We start from the raw sequence: 17,874 nt of genomic DNA, 5'->3' as shown, positions 1-17,874 counted from the left end.
CTGTGGAGTAGTTCCAGTAACTCCCAATACTTACCTAATACACACACACAAACTTCCTTTCTTGACCTATGTGCTTACAAATTTAACTAGCAGTTACTTAGCAATAAATAATGTAAAATCTCAGGTTAAAGATATTAGGACAAATTTTACTTAAAGACAAAAAAAACACAAACAAAAAACCTCAAACACAGAGGAGTGAGGTTATTATCAATGTCTAGTAAATGATCAAAAACTAGGCATGTATGAACTGGAATTACTAAAATGATAAACTACTAAATATTGTACTTTTTCTAATTCACCCCAGGATTCATTAGCACAAACAAACACCTATTATTTAAACAGCAGACTCCCCTCCACAGAATCACCTGTCTAATTTAGTTAGGAAGAAGTGAGTATGTATAAATGCTGTTTTTGTTGTTGTTGTTTTTTATACATGTGCTGCAGAAGGTTTTACAAACACTCCAGGCAGAGTAGTCTAGCTACAACATTATGCACACAAAAACAATGTCTGCAGATGCCACATGTCTGAATGAAGGCTACACAGCTCAGATGCAGCATGTCCAATGCTTTTATCACGTATATGATGGAGAGCATATCTCAAGCAGTGGGCATATTCAGATTTCTGGATATCAACAGCCTGGCTGGAGTTACAGCTCTGATGCCGCTGCCAGCCCTTTGAAAATTAAGGACAAACATACCCAGCCTTCAAATTTTAATCAGATGATTTCCAAGCAGTAAGAGGAGAAAAGCCCAGGAATACTCAGGGAGATAGACTTACGCATGCTACCAGGCACTGAACCCTATACCTACCTGCTACTTGTGCACATAGAATTGGATATATTCCCCCCAAATTCCTTGGCCTTTCACTATTTTTTTTTAAGTGACTATAATTTTCTGTAGCCAAAAAGAAGGAAAACCCAGCAACGCCAGATTGAAATGAACAAGGCAGAATGTTAAAAACGTCAAAATGACTGGTAGAATTAAAATGATTTCCTTATTTTCTTGCCATATGAAGAAGGAATAACTTGATTAACTTTAATTTCTAGATACCATACTACTTGAACTTGACTTTAACTTGTTGTGCATTTTGGTCAACTTTTGTCATGCCAAACTCACTCCAACTACCAAATTCATTTTGATGACTTTCCCTCAGAAGATGTAGTTAATCTTGTGGAAAAATAACCAGGGGGCAGCTCTGATACCTTGAGCTCTACTATCCATCATTTCACTTCTAAAGCAAACAAAAAAACTTCAGTGAAATCTTAACTTAGCTACTTCTCCCTAATAATATGTCATCAAAATTTTCTGTGTGCTGTCTGCACATACTAGGTATTTCTGCTACTATATTTCTACACTGTGGCTTAAGACATCATAAAGAGTTAATGTACACACACACACACAGACCGGTCTCTTGCGATAGATCTGAGCTGAAAACCACTGCAAGCTCTAATGTTCTGGTTCATAGGAATGCTGTCTCACTTAATTCTGAGTAACTTATTTTATCCTTATAAAGAAAACCAGAATTCTGGAATTGCAGCACCATGCTTGCGATTGAGGCCCGCTTGGGTGCTCCCATTATGCACAAAATATGTTGTAACTTATTCACCAGAATCTCGCTGGCATGAAATATGAAACTCAACTAGATGCAAGTTTATTTCTGAAATATGGTTTAACACCATCATTTAATAGTACATGACAAAATCTAATGGTGGAGTAATTCCAGATGCTTTTAAAACAAGTTTAAAACAATACGACACCCATGGCATTCTGTAAAGTAGCATCTGCAGAGATACTGGCTCTGTAATGCAAACTTGTGCTTTTAAAGACCAATAATGTTTCCCGAAGAACCAAAGGGGAAAACTACATCAGTGTTCACAAATGTAATTTTCTGCTTTCTCCTTCCCATTTTCACCATCACAGCTCCCACAATAACCAACTATGAGGTAACAACTGCCGCAAAAATGTGCAAGACTGTCAGGGGGAAAAAAGCAGAAAATGTACTCTGTTAAAGCAGCAAGAAGAGCAGTCAAAGACAGTTCAAACTTTTTTTATGGCTTCTTATAAAATGCTTTAAATTCTAAAAAGAAGCATAAATTCACCTGCACACCAAAGTGTATGAGTGTATTGTCAAGAACTACTTCTTCAGCATCCCATTTTGATCATTTAATGGATTCACAAATGTAGTTGTTCCAGCAAACGAATGACCCCAAGCCCAAGTGGAACTGCCGCTTTTATCTGAGTAAGCAGAGGAACAGTAAATGTATACTAAGAATTGAAATTCAGATGAGAAAGGAAGTGATCAGACTTCTTTTTTTTTCTAATGCTGTAATGTGACAGCCAATCTATTTTTTGGTTGGATGTCAGCATGGTTTTTGAAAACAAAGCATCACATTTATATCCATGCCAATGCATCTTATTTTTTGCCCCAACAGGAAGCAAGACAAAAATAGTATACTACCATAACTGGCCAAGTTCTCAGAGATCCTTCTTGACAGAAGAATAGTATATAACAGTCTAACTGTTTAAACAGCAAAGTAGGAACTGCATGCAGAAATTGAGTACCCAAATACCATTCAGTCTACCCAGCCCAAAGAACTGTATGTTTACAAATATGAAGGATTTTGCATGAAGAAAATCAAACTTCATTTATTTTTGTCATTTGTACAAAACTATGAAAAATCTAGCAGTTTACACTTAGGAAATCTCAGGCAAAGATATTAATAGTCAAAGCTCTCCTTCCATTTCAATTCATCCTGTAATTAGGCAATGCCTAATGTCTTACATTTTCAATACTGCATTGCATACAGGCAGCGATCGTAAATGAGAATAAAGCTCATGAAGTGAGCTCAGAAACTAACTTGCATTCTGAGGTACAGTATTGTTTTATTATAACTTTTTTTTTTTTTTTTTCCCTCTAACAAGTTGGCGCAGAACAGAGATTTTGCATTTTAGAGTCATCCCTCTACCACTGCCATTTATTTAATGAGCACTCCTGGGCGCTCTAACCTGAAAGAATGCTCATTAGATTTGTGCATCTGGCCCTATCAGCAATCTTCTGTAACTTCTGATGTAAGCTTAATACAGCAATGGACATACCATTTTCAGATGAATTAAGGTTAACTAGTCTCCCAGTGAACAGGCAAGCAACTTTTATGGAGAGTATACATGCTGACATTCTAATGCACAATAAAAGAAGACCCACAATGAAGAATGCGTTCACTTCATGCATTCAAATGGATGCATTATCTTATTACAAGCTGTATCCCAAAATTCAGCTTGGAGCTCATTAATTATCTTATACGCTGCAAAAAGGAAAAAGCTAAGAGAGAAAAAGCAAAGGCAATAGTGGATTTCAGAGAACAGCTGGAAAGAAAGGGGAGCTCGTCAGGCAAATCTATAGGGCTAGTTGCTAGAGATGACAGAAACCACACAGCAGAGGCCATCAGTACTAGCAAGATTGAAGAAGAAGGTTGATGCCAAGTGAAAGGAGTAGGTGTACTGAGTCTGGCTGGGATGAAGTTAATTTTTTTCATAGCAGGCCATAGGGTGCTGTATTTTGGCTACTGCTGAGCAATACTTGCACAGCATAAAGGCTTTCTCTTTTCCCGCTCTACCCCTACAGTGAGCAGGCTAGGGGTGGGCAAGAAGAACAGCTAGCCTAAATTGACCAAGGGGATATTACCTGCCATATAACGTTATGCTCAGCAAGAAAAACTGAGGGCAGAGGGTTTTGGGTGAGGCACTCAGAGACTGGATGGGTATCAGACTACTTGTGGGAGGTGATAAGTGATTGCTTTTGCATTACTTTTGCTTTTTCCTTCCTCCTTTCACTTCTTAAGTGTTACATCTATCTCTACCCATAAGTTCTTTTGCTTTTGCTCTTCTTACTCTTTCTCCCATCCCACTGGTTGGGGAAATGAGCAAGCAGCTGTGCGGTGCTTAGCAGCTGATCAAGGTCAACCCATCACAATGGGGGAGAAGAAGAAAAAACAACAGAAAAAAGGGTGTGCAGAGATCTACTTCCTCTTCTGAGCTCCTTTTATTTTAATGTGCAAGATAAAATGCACACTTGGACAGGACTACTGCCTGCTAAATCACATTGTGCAATTTACACAATGAAACAGAAAGGTAAGATACTACAGACGCTTCTCAGTCACTGCAGCCTCATCACTTGATGAGACTTACAACACATCTGCCTACCAAACAGGAGCCCACTAAAACGGTACACCAGCACAAAAGCAGATTTCCTAACATCTTTCTTCAGAAGAAGGAACCATGTTTTCTGTAGAAACAGATTCTATAAAGGTGTATTAAAATATACACAGTATACACAGCACAAGCATATTAAAGACACATGAAGAAGGGATATTAGGTAGTTATGTGCACTGCTCTCCCTGTGTTTATAGCCAAAGGAAAGGAACTCCTCCAGAGGACAATATAAAGTACTTACGGTTATACTCTGAATCTTACCATGAAGTTGTTTTCCTTCTGTCTCCACTAATCACAGAGGTAACCAAAGCAGAACACTGTCCTAGCTTAGCTATGTGAAATGTCTAAGCTTGGGTGGCTATACTAACCCCCCACAGAGTTTTCACTGCCAGAACAAGACGATGCAATTTGTATATAAGAAGCCTGAAGTCCTTTAGATTAATTTTGGAAGTTATGAGATCTTGCTGTCATTTCCTTATTTTACATCCACACTTGTCACATCCTTTTCTTTCGTATCCCCTCTTCTCAGCCTGTCCCTGGTAAACTGCGTTGTGAGGTTAACGTTGATGTTGTAAAGCCATTTTGTTTATTTACCTAAGAATAAGTCTTTTTTTTTTTTTTTTTTTTCTAAAGAGTATGGAAACCAGATCAACTGGGGCACATGAAGCAGAAAGATTTAAACTATGGGTTTTCCTTCTGCAGTCAGGAAAGCGTGTCTATTAATTTGTTAAATACTGACAATGTGCCCAGCATCATACCAGACCCAAAGACCAGACCCAAGGATTTCTCAGCAGGAAGTTGTACATTTGTGGCAGTAAGTCACTAGTTTGTCCATGTGTAGACAGACAAGATCAATATTAAATAATAGTTATTTGACTGCACATTGCATGAGAAATGCCTTTTCTATGAGCACTGTGCAAGGTTTCTTTTTCCCCTAATATTCTATTCATGTGGCTCCAAGGTACAAAGTAGGCAACGAACTGAACATATTTCCAACCAAAAAAGAAATCCGTGAGAACCGATAGTTGGTTAATAATGACATTTGTAAATGTTTTTAAAAACAATGGAGCTTTGTAGTTGCTAGGTTTATTTTAGCACTTGATCAATAGACCTACCACTAAGGTGAAGCTGTGTTCAGGAAGAATCCCATACAGCTCAACAAGCTTTGCTCTCTTCACACTGGGGAGGTCAGGAAGTCTCTCATGAATCCAATCAATATTTACCACTTGCTGATGGTTCACATTAGCTGGCAAAGATTTAGTATCATACAGAATCAATGGAGGAAGATTTGGCTCTGGCATGAACCTAGAGAAAATGAAGAAAAACTTCCTTAGAATTATTTTCAGTCCAAAAGCTAAGCAACAAGAAAAAGAAAAAAAATGTATGACAAGTTTAAGCTTACCTGGAAATTGTACTACTATTTTAACAAAATAAAACATTAAAAATAATTACTTGGTATACCACTGGTAAGTACTAAGAGATCAGTCCCTGAACTGCTGCAAAATCCCTATTCTCCGTAAGTATTTGCCACTGATTGTCAAAGTTAATGTTAAAAAAATGAGTAATTAAAACACTTCTGCACTCAAAATAATATTATTAGTAACAATGACAATGATAGCTATGGAAACAACTTATTCAACCTTTTGGCATCAAGCACGAATTGTAGATCTGGGCAAAAATACTGCAGTGGACAGGCAGAAAGAAACCCAGATTGAGAGCCAACTGCCAGGAGTGATCTGGGCAGGTTGCAACCTTTTCCATACTAACTTCAAAAATTTAGATGAAATCCCATGCTGTGCTAAAAGCAAAGTCACTATGCTCAGCAGGGTGCCACCACAGAACAAAAGGCTCCCTTAAAGAGAAGGCCATTTCAAACCACTGGAATGACTGCAATTGAAGCAGAAACTTCATTATTAGATGATCAAATGAGGGGTTCAAAAATTTCAGAATAAAAGACATTGGACAACCTCTATAATTTGTATTTCAAATCTGCCTAACAATAGATCTCACATCTGATGCATATATTTGCAAGAAGTAAATTATAAAAATCTGAGAAAACACAGTTTAGTATTGATGATAATCTTAGTACTAGTAGTAATCTTTCCAGTCTTTATTTGAAATATATTGGACTCACCAGTTTTGCCAAGGTTTGCATGAATTTTCTTTTGCATTTGTTCTTATTCTTGTTAAATTAGTTGTGTTATTAGTCTCGTTAAATAAACCAGCCCCTACCACATTAACGAATTCTTAAATGATCACTGCAATTTCTGCTGCATTTCTACAAATGCTAATTGGAAAAGCAGATTTAATTTAAAGTTTGTGGGATGTTTTCAAAATCCTTGCTGTGCTTTAGTAAGAATATATGTAGGTTTAACAGGAATACAGACAGGGCAGAGCTAAGAGGCTCTGAAAGTTCTCTTGCAGAACTACAATTCTCCAGCTGAGAAGTGAACTCTGGCAGTAACAGGAAGACTGTCCTAGGATGCAAAGCCAGGGAACTCCTCGGTGGATCAGCATTAAGACCCTAACCAGGGGAGGATGCAGGCAGGCACAGCACAGGAGAAGAGGAACCCAAAGCCCTCAGTAATCACTGAGCCGCATAACCAGCAGCATTGTCTGATCATCTCATCCAGACGCTACTGGGATTACCTCCTGTGCTAGGGCACTCAGAGGTTATGCTGCTGCTTTGCAGTGCTGCCTCAGCTCCCAGCAGCACTGCTTCCTGCCAGGAGTCATGCCTTAGCCCCTTACCCTCCAGCTCGATCCTTTTCAGCTGGCTGTCTGTGGCTTGACTGTGCTGCACTGACTTTGCCGAGAGTAGATGAAAGAGTGCTCACATGAATCATGCTAGCAATCGAACTGTGATGGCTGTCATTTCACACTGGTGTAAAGCAAGAAATACTTAGCAGGGTAACAACCTCAAGAGGGCTACACAGATCTTAAGGTAGAAACCTGCTTATGTAAGCTGACACCCTTCAGCAGTAGTTAAGATTTTCAAAAGGTGTCTTAAACAGAATTTAAGCGTGAAGAGGCAAGGCCTGCTATCTGAAAATAATTTCCCTCAGTATTTATTTAAAGCAGGAACAACGCTTAACTCGAATATTCTTACATTTAATGTCAGACATTCTTAATAATACATGTGTACTGGCCACAAAGCAAACCTTCAATTTAAACACTTGGAGCTAAAGTAATCCAGCTTAGTTTTTGGGAAAGATCTATGGGATTTAGCAGAGATGAGAGTGTTCTATATCTGAATTTCTCAGAAAGACACTGATTTTGATAGGTCTCTTTCCCTTCCAGTGGAAGGTCCACTTCCACACTCACCATACTAACTTTACAGGCTCATTACACTGACTATGCTTAGCATATTAAATAAGTTCTCAGTTCTTGAAATGTTAACTTTATTTAAAAAAAATACCGATAATCCTGCTTTCCTTCTTTGTCTCTCATTGGTACAGTGCACCTAAAATAAAACAAAGAAGGTGAGATGTGAGAAGTGGTACACCACAGAATTAGTTTCCTGGCAAAACAAACAAACAAACAAAATAAAAAAAAATAAAAACATCACCTCATGAAGATCAGGGGAACTTCTTAAAGCCACTTCAAAGAAAGTGTGTATGTAAACTCCCAGATACTGCTTGTTTTTGTTGTTGTTGTTGTTTGTTTGTTTTAATCAACAGATTGTGTTAAAACCTCAGCTTTAAGAATAAATAATTACTACCTGCAATGAAACTATGTTTGTGAATTTTGACTTTAGAAGAAAGAAATTGAGCAATACCTTGTTATCTCCCCTGATCCGGTCACTGGGTATCCCTAGCACTCTAAAGCTACTATTCCTGATATTCCTCCAAAATAAAAACTCACCCAAGCTTGGAATCAAAGGCTCTTGTTTCATTCAGAATTGTTCCTCCATTTTCCAGTTCTTCGATTTGCCTCTGTATTTCATAGTCTGACAGAAACAAAAGAAAAAAGAATAAGCTTTCTATATTGCACTATTAGCTTTTATACACTCTACTATTTCACTGCTATGCAATAATGGAAAAGTTTGTTGATTTAATCTTAATGAAAGTAGTAGCAGTAGTTACAGACAGAATTATTAGTCACTGTCTTTCTCTCCAGCACTGTTTCTTTCCTTGCATGTTTTCCTCATCTTCTTTCATTTCCTTCAAATAGAAAACATTTTCTCCCAGGCACTGCATCCAAGCCATACATTCCTAGTGACCTTCCTCTCACCCAGTGGAGTATTTGGAACAAGAATTCTCATAACCCCGTTGCCAGTTTTATTTTGGAGATGTAATGATCATCTGTTCTTGCTCATACCCAAGCTGCATCCGAACTTCACACACACCATCTACTGTACTCAGTGGAAAGCAATCACCTACACTGGAGGACACAGAGCTACTGCTAACATATCTGAGAGCCAAACGCTCTAAGCACTGAATCATTTGCTTTGTTCTTCTTACAGGCAGAAGGATAAAAGTTAAAACTGCAGACTAATGTGGCTGCTATCCCCAGAGTGCCCCACAGGCCCACTGGCAGGGTCTCAGTCACAGTGATGGGGGTGAGCTGGGTCCGGGGTCAATCCAGGGAGTTCAGTCAGAAGCAGCAGGAGATAAGGCCAGCCACAGGACTGGGAACAAGACTACAGCACAGGTCCAAGGTCCATCAGGAGACAGGACTGGAAATCACACACCTGCGACATTGCTCAGGCAAAGTCTGAAGGCCCCAGCCCCAGCTTAAATGAGACTCCTGGACCAGGGGCAAGACGCATGGATGGGATGCCCAGACAAAGCTAGTCAAGACATTTAAGGCCAGTTAGTGTACTCTGGAGCTTGGCATATTTCATTTACTGAGACCTCTTAAAATATCTACAATACTCCAGTAACAAAGGAACCATTTACCTATTGCTTTCGCCAGGAACCGTATGCTATTGATATTCTTCACCTCCGTCCTCACTCCATAGGGCTCTCCAGGGTGATGCACAGAAACATTGGCATCCACTCTCAGCTGACCCTCTGTAATAGGAAACTTTATCAACAGAATAGTCTGCCCTGTAACCCAGAGTAAAAAACAAACTTGGCATGCATTAATAAACTGCATGTTACATGTAGAACATTAATAGCGGACTTCCATATGATCAGAAAGGGGTAACAACCACCTCATAACTGCTTTCTGCTATGGTTCCATTTCAAGCTTCTGCCTCCAATCATTCAAAAATTTTGAAGAATACAATTTTATATATATATATATATATATATATATATATATATATATATATTAGTATTATTGCTTATAATTCTCTCCAAGAAAACTATATGGCACAAAGCAGGGCAGGTCCTCTAAATCCGTACAGCAAAAAGAGCTTCTGACTCACAGCCCTTAAATAAAGGGCAGAATTATACAAGCAGTTTAAAGCAGTAGACTGTGAGTTCCATTCCACTAAAAACAGCACAAAAACTTTGGAATTACAACTTGATGGATATATACTACTCTAGCATGGAACACAAGAACTTGCAGTTATCTTTAACAGATTTACTTAGGTGTCCTTGGAAGTTTGCAGTCCAAAGACAAAATGTCAGAAGTGGTGGATTTTTTTGTAATTTTCTTCCTCTCCTTCAAGAAACTGCAATCTTTTCCCTCCCCAAATTTCCCTGGCTGCCAAAAACACTGAAACTGAATACAAAGTTACATATAAAAGCATCCTACAATTTTAGTCCAAAATGGGCTAATGTCCTCAGAGATCTTTGATGACTCAACTTCAAGTAAATAAGACTTTCATCTTTCTAAGTCTTCTTCCCTAAAGACATCACTTCTAAGAAGAGAAGGTTTGCCATAGATATTCAACTGGTGGGAAAAAATAAACAGGAAAGGTTATATTATAAAGACGTATCATTTTTTCCAATATTGCACAGTGAACGTCTGTAGCCTTCATTTTTGTTTTTAATTTTTAATACAGATAAAAAGAAAAACAAAACAAAACCAAACAAACAAACAAAAAATAAGCAAAAAACACTTGATGTTTAGATACAGTATTAATAATAAATGAAATACAAAATAGCTCAGAGTCAAACTTGAGAAGTCTATAGCTCAGAATCCATTCTGGTCAAGATATGTAAATTGACTAGAGAGGATTTGGTACATTTAGTAAAAGTAGGCTGGATGATAGTTCATTCATTTCCTCTGTCTTCGAAAAGCCTTTGTCAAACACAAATTAAGAGTAAAAGTGCTGGAATGACCCAACATCTCTTTCAAGAGAGGTGTTTTGCATGTGCTTCCTCACTGGGGTGAAATGAATACTTGTTACAGAAGAACAATATTCTTGTCCTGTTCTTGCTTCATTTTGAGACACAACCTGCTTCTACTTGGATGTAGATGTCAGTGTGATGTGACAATGAAGTTAATCAGGCATAAGTGAAAGGAGAGCCAGAACCTAAATGTTCTTAAAAAAGCTTTTTCCCTTTAAGCCCACTTTAAGCTCAGATTCTTTTCCTTTCTTTTTGCAATGAAATAATCTTTTCAGTTGTCTCTTGTTAATGAAGTAACAGTGAATAAAACTGGGCACTTGTCTTCACTGAACACAGAAGCAGAATGGAGGTAAAGTATGAGAATGTAAAGACCTTATTTGAAAGCAAGTAATGATGATTTATAGCAATGGTAATTACGAATTACCATTCTATGATGAGAGAAAACCACAGTAGCAAGCCCTTAAAAATGCCACCTGCAAAAAAAAAATATTCAAATACTTTTAAAGTGAATTATACTGCAGGAAAAATATTCCCAGCACTGGACTCCGCCTTTACAGTCAGAAATCTCAATGCAGTAAAAGGTACCACAGTGCAATTCCAGTGGCAATATTAGGGTCAAATTTAGAAGTGATAAATGATGGTATATATTTATATGTCCATGGAGGGCTTTGAAGAATTGTTCAAACTGGCTGCTTAATAACTAAACACTGTGCCCCACCTGATGGGTACAGCACTTGTGAGAAAAGATTCAGAGAAAAGATGTAGGCAGCGCAAGGCACTATGTAACATATGGAATATCTAGCAATTATTATTTCCCCCTATATTAAATTAGATTTGAATCAGTAGCTAACATTTCTTGGATCCCCTAAGTCTTTGGTAATACTTGGACCATTCTGGTTTAGTTCTCCAGGAGATGCACCCATTTATATTATGACCTGATTTTGTTGACAGATCAGTGAAGCCAGTTATCACAGGCAAAAAAAAAAAAAGAAAAAAAAAGCTTAAATTGTGAACACTAACAGGCAACAGATAAATGCGTGTATGTACTGGGGGGAATGAATGCCCCAGACTGTACTTTTAAAAACTCTCACGCAGAAGCCTGCTGCTTGCTAGCTGTAACCATGGACTGGTTGTAAATTTTGGTAACAGGACTGAGCAAAAATGGTATGTCCCAAATTTAGAAAGGGACATGAGAGAGAACAACCAGTTAGGAGGCTGAAGACATGCTGCGCTTCTGTAAATCAACTATTTAGACTAGGAAAACTGGGGCTTTAGAGTTCCAGAAAGAAGAGCTGGTGCCAAGATGAGGGATTCTCAAAATAAGAAGTTGTCTCAGTAGGATTGTAGTGATCTCTGCTGGAGAAATCCTGGAGGTAGAGGAGAATCCTGAAGATCAGATTGATGTGTGGGGACAAATGCCAGAGGATACTTCAGGACCTTGGCTGCTAATGCTTGCAACTGTTCCCTGCAAGCCTGCTGCACAGCACGAACCAACACAAATTTCTGCCCAGCATCCCCCAATCAGCAGTGATCTCCGTAGTGGGAAGACAAGTTGAAATGTAGTGAATGCAATGCCAGAAGGGTGTGGGGATGGACAGACTGAACGTGTAAAACAATGAGGTTGGGGTAAAAGCTAAAATCTTGTTGGTTCACCCAAGACACCTGCATAGGTTTACTGCTTACACCAATTTTATGACCAGCTGAACCTGACATGCAACTTAGAGGATGATCCATACTCCTACTACTTTGTGGGAGCTAAGGGAACATCCATATTCTACAGCTAGCCCTTACTACATTGCCTCTGTGCTGCAGCTCTATGGCAAGCAACATGAGGACAGACAGGGAGAAACACCACAAGAACCCTGGGGACACTCTTTCCTGCCTAGGCTTATCCTGTAAAAGTAATGTGTGAGTCAATATAAAATCTAACACTGCAAACCTCTGCAGAGGAAGGCAGGCCCATAAGGACACCTGAAGCATGGGAGACATTAGGGCAGGCTCTGAGGATTGTAAAAACAGCTAGAAAAAGCTATGTGTTATCAGCAACTGCAGAGCAAAACAACCAGAAGCTGCAAAACTCTTGCAAATACAGAGAATTACTGGTGACAAGAGAACGTGCCCTTCCCCCTTCTGTACCTGCCATGATTGCCTGGCTGCTCCCTAGTGTTTGAAGAATAAGTTGAAGCTCTCTGACTGCTGCAGCTGCTTCTTCCCCACAGCACATATCAGGCTCCATGACAACCTCCATGAGGCCGACTCCTACCAGGGAAAGAAGCAAGAGATTTCCAACAATAGCTTTTGATCTCGGCATATTAGAGTATAACTAGTTAAACAAATGAAAGCACTTGGGCTTTTTTCAAAAAAGCACACACAAAAAAAACCCACCACCCCAGTAAACAACAAGCCCCCAAAAGAAAACTGAACAGAACAAGCAAAAGCAAACATAAAAAATAATGTATTATTTAGTGACTGTCACAATGGACCCAGCTGCAGACTTCTATAAAAACTTTTCCTCCTATTTTTTTAAAGGAGCAGACAAACTGCAGGCTGTCCTCCACCCTCTGATGACTCGCAGAACAGACACACACATTCCTCTTCTGCCTTCCTCTAGGAGAACTCCAGTTTAAAGCCAATCTGACTGCAGATTCAAATTTACTGATCTTAAACTAATCTTGGAACAGACAGAACTGTAAACAGATGTAGTCTAGTTTTTATTTTCAGTATCTGGCTTTCAAAGAATATGAGCAGCCACAGCCCTTAAGTTCAATGGATACTGGAGCACCACATCCCTGTTAGGCTAGGCCATCCTGATTGCTGCTTTCTATTTTGCATTAACTTGGATCCTTCAGTTAATAATTTCAAAGCTTAAAGAGAAAATCTACATTTTTTCAAAGCTAATAATTAAAAGAAATCTCTGACTCACACACTGTCAAATTCCAGCAGCTACTCCTACATACAAACTTGATTCAATATGGGTCTGGAAATTTTTATTATTTTCATTTTTTAAACAAATGCCTACAGTAGCAAGAGCTTAAACAGCTGAGTGGCTGTATGTTACTGACATACACAGTTTTGAAGAATTGGAGCCAAGAGATTTCTAATTTGCTATTGCAAAATGCCATCAACCAACTGCAATAGGAAAGGCCCACTGGCCATTAAAAAATGCAAGCATTCCCCTGCTTCAAGTGTAATGTGCATTTTGATCTGTTTTTATTTTTGAGGAGAGACGTATCAGGTTGTTTTTACTTTTCACCTGTTACTTGTCACCCATTTACTTTTAAAGACTCATCTTACACAGAAAGAAAGAGAAAAATAAGAAAATAGTCCAGGCTTACCAGCCCTATTCAAGTCAACAAGAGTTTGGCTCCTTGAATCATCATGGAGACTCTTTCCACTGTCTTGCTCCAACTGAATTTGCTTAATCCTCACAGTTTTGGTCACCATCTGGCTCATTTTGTTATCTATGCAGAGACTGTATGACAGATTCCCATTCACTGCAATAGGAACTCTTTGCTGAGTGATTTGATAGCCAGCCTGTCAAAAAAATAGCTTTATGCTCAAAACATTCATTTTATGGAAAACAGCACCATTACCAAATGCAAGTACTCTAGACTAAGAATACTAAACTGACAATGCAACATCTTCCATAGTGACCCGTAAAAGATGAAGGTAGACATAAACAGGCAAAAACACAAATTATTCTGCTTATCTGGAGAGGAGGGAAGCTAGAGGATGGGACTAGAATTCGAAGTAACTGTGAGAAGCTGGAGATCTGGGAAAAAATAAGAGCGCTCCTCAATACAGGCAAGTATACAATACTATACTAATGCAGAAATAATCAATAATCAATGGCACAACCACTTGCCAAGGATGACATCAATTTCACTGATACTGCCTTGGGGCAGAAAATGGACTAGAAGAGGTTCATCCATGCTTGTGGTTCTGTGATTGCGTTAAATCTTGTCTGAAGACAGTAACTGAACCTCCACCCCCAAGCTGGGACTATTGCTCGTCTTCCCATCAGGCTGAACATCCCTCTCTGCCAGTTCAGTAACTGATTCATTAGTGTGGTGGGGAGGGAGGTGGCAGGAAAAAAATATGAAGAAAAGGAGAAAGTTCAGTTTCATTAATGCAGCAATTTACAAGCTAGACACTGCAACCCCCAGTGGAGCACACAGCTGATAAATACCACCTCATACTTGGGACTCCATGCAAAGGGGCAGCTCCCAGCCAGAGAAGGGGCTACCAATGACAAGGGATTGTAATCACTGCACTACTGTACAAATACAGAATTGAATCAATTACTCTGTTGAGATAGGGCCCCTATCTCCTCCTCCTTGCTAGCCTGCTAATGCCCCCACTGGTGAGAATTTTAAAAAAGCCTGCCAGTTTTCAAAGAACTGGGAGAAGCATTTGTGTATCTTGCAGGGAGGAAGGGCTTACTGTAAAGTTTAGAGATGGTGACAATGCGTTGGGATGGAGGACAATGGTCTGGCACCATGAATAGCTCAGCTTATATATGCAATGAAGTGCACGACCTTCTAGCCATAATGACTACAAGAAACATAAAATAATTGACTCTATGCAGACTATACTAACCAGACAGCTCTTCCCATCTCTTAAAACTTCTCATTAAAATGATTTTTTTAAAGCCTGAAATGGTGAGTGACAATAAATAACAAGAATCCCATTTCCTATCCAAAGCCCTACGCTCATGAGTAACAATAATCCCATTGTCAAAAGACCCTAGGAGCAGGATTTATTTTTATCTGTTCTGTACAGCTCATTAGCCTAAACTCTGCATCTTATTACAGAGTTGCTGGCTAGACTACTTCACTGTGAAATGCAGCTTGGGCAGTTTAATGTCAGTGCTTTAAACTACAGAAGTCAGTCACTAGAAAAAAAGAATTACATGTTTCAGGCTAATAAAATCAGCATCTCCTTCACCATATTTCCATCCTAATTTTACAAGAGAATCCTATAATTCATGTTCACAGACAATGGCAGCCCACATGATGTTATACACTCTTTCTTTCGCCTAATTTTTCTCCTCTAAACACATAGCTGAGTTTTCTTTTACTTGACAACATTCGTTCATGTAGTTTCTGTGCAGTAGACCGATAGCAGGAGAAAACACAAGAGTATTTGAGAATGTTTTCAGTTTAACAGCAGAAGCACCAAAGGTGGCGTGGAAATAGATCTGTGATGTTTTGGTGCTTCTTTATTATGTATAAAGGAATTTTTAAAGTTGTGTTTATTTCTTGATATTTCACTTTTTTTCTCTTTCAGGTCTGGAAACGGGTTCTATTTTAAGTTTTACAAGTAAAAAAAAAAATGTATTGATAATTCAAAGTGACAAGGATGTGTTTCATATTCCCAGTAGCTCATTACAAAACTCCCAACAAAAGGGCCTCTCTTAGTGGCTCACAAATATTAGCAAAGTTAATCCCAGAAACAAAATCAGCAATTATGTCAACTTCACAGAAGTGAAGCTAAGAGTTGCACATTCCCAACGCAGAAGAAAACAGGACACAAATCTCTTCTGAGATCCAGGTGTCCAACAGACAACTATAAAAATCATTCTCTTTCCAAGGTGGGAAGAAAATGTATTTCGATATGTTTCGTGTAACTTCAAAATATTTTCAAAGCCTGAACAAAGACTGGGAGAGAAGATAGCCTGGTCAATAATACAGCACATCTATACTTTGATTTGGGACCTGAGAAATCTCTTTCTCTGCCTCTCTTGATATCTGGGATACCTCACCTAAAGAGAGGATAAGCTAACATGCCTGATCTTTCTCAGATAAAATAGAAACAATTTTTTTTCTTCTTATGCAGTCAACAGATCTTCAGTCCCAAATCAGAGAAAGTAAAACTCATGTTCCTCCCTTTGATAAGGTAAACTGAAAAATCAGAGCAAATAAACTCACAGAAAAAAAGAAGTACTTAAAATTAGAAAGAAAAAAATAGAAATTCCTATTTACCAAAATAGAAAAAGATTCAAACAATTCTGCACCCTGTTGTAATGACAGAAGTCAGGCTCTTACTGATTTCAGTATTTCTACACCCATATCAAGTGTGGCAAAATGCATGTGACTTTCACTGACACTTTCTAATAAATATGAAAGCTACCAACAAACCACACTGCAAAGACTTGGTCTTTTTTTTTTTTTAATTTATTGGAACTACTGACTGAGAAATTTTTAAAGGCAAATTAAATATTTCTAGGTCCTTAAGCACACATAGAAAAGACACTACCATGTTCATATCACTGAAACATGTGTTTGTTATACATTCACTTGAAATGAAGGGCTATTATCTGACTGCTTTTACCCTAACAGACAATTAGTACTAAGCACCAGGAATGGAGAACTTAGGGGGCAAAGCAGCTCCAGCTCCCAATTCAATTACATTAAGCCACTGGAATCGTGCAGCTAAGCAAGGAGTCAGCAATCAGAGCAATCATATTCAATCAGCGAGCACCAGGCTACAGCTGTCTATTCATCAGGGCACAGCGCAGCATCCTGTTGGGGTGAGCAGAACACTGACTGGAAACAGAAAAAGCATCTCTTCACTCATCCCCTATTGTCACCCGTACTCCAGACTTGCCCTTTCCTACAGCTATTAAGGAGCCACCCACACTGCATACTTACAGGCAGATCTGCATAGAAATAGTGTTTTCTGTCAAACAAGGACTTCTTGTTTATGCTGCAGTTGAGTGCCAGGCCTGTCATCACTGCTGCTTCTACACATCTCCTGTTGAGAACCTAAGGAAACATGACACAGAGTTTTGCTCAAATGCTCAGTACGTAACAAATGTGTTTCCCACACACTGCCTTACATGGAGCGTATATTCAGTTTTGCTTTCCTTCAGCCACCTTTCTATATCTTTCCTTGTGTGGGTAGTTCTAATTCATCATTAAAGTTACGTTAGCTACAATTCCACAGCGTTTTAAGATGAAAAAAATGTCACTGTCATGTTGTCATGCCACATAAGGAGATATGCACTGCTCTGGTTTGCTACTTTTGCACACATTACAGTACTCCTGCACACTCAAAGATAAAAAAGACAAATCATAGCAAATGACACCTGACTTGCAACTAGCTGTCATGTCATACTGGGAAAACAATGGACTTGCACAAGGGACTGCAGTGCTATAAAACACTTTGTGGTTACAGGTGTTCTGAAACCAGAGTGAATTCATGAGTAATTATCCATAGATTTGCTTAACGATGAAATGAAGCACGCTCATGCTTTGTTAGAAGAGAACGAAAGAAACATCAGTTGATCCCATGGCTACAAGTATGCATGCATTCCAGTACGCAGGGAACCCATGGCATTAAGGTTCTTGCAGAACGCCACGTGAGCTGAAGACCCAGAAAGGCCTCAATGAAGAAATAAAGGAGTTGAAATGCAGTT

General features: G+C 38.9%; 1 protein-coding gene across 1 annotated transcript in view; it reads right to left on the bottom strand.

Moving 5' to 3' along the window:
• GATB (glutamyl-tRNA amidotransferase subunit B) overlaps positions 1-17,874 on the bottom strand; it is a 43,808-nt gene that overhangs the window by 10,667 nt on the left and 15,267 nt on the right. Inside the window, exons 3-9 of the mRNA XM_035324579.1 lie at positions 17,108-17,221; positions 13,790-13,988; positions 12,591-12,713; positions 9,111-9,224; positions 8,074-8,158; positions 7,628-7,672; positions 5,325-5,514 (exon numbers count right to left, since the gene is read on the bottom strand). Coding sequence (XP_035180470.1) covers positions 5,325-5,514; positions 7,628-7,672; positions 8,074-8,158; positions 9,111-9,224; positions 12,591-12,713; positions 13,790-13,988; positions 17,108-17,221 — 870 coding nt within the window. The remainder of the gene's footprint in view (positions 1-5,324; positions 5,515-7,627; positions 7,673-8,073; positions 8,159-9,110; positions 9,225-12,590; positions 12,714-13,789; positions 13,989-17,107; positions 17,222-17,874) is intronic.

The sequence above is a fragment of the Oxyura jamaicensis genome, chromosome 4 (assembly GCF_011077185.1).
Source record: "Oxyura jamaicensis isolate SHBP4307 breed ruddy duck chromosome 4, BPBGC_Ojam_1.0, whole genome shotgun sequence".
In the NCBI taxonomy this organism is placed as follows: domain Eukaryota; kingdom Metazoa; phylum Chordata; class Aves; order Anseriformes; family Anatidae; genus Oxyura; species Oxyura jamaicensis.
This window is presented reverse-complemented; position numbering and strand designations above follow the sequence as displayed.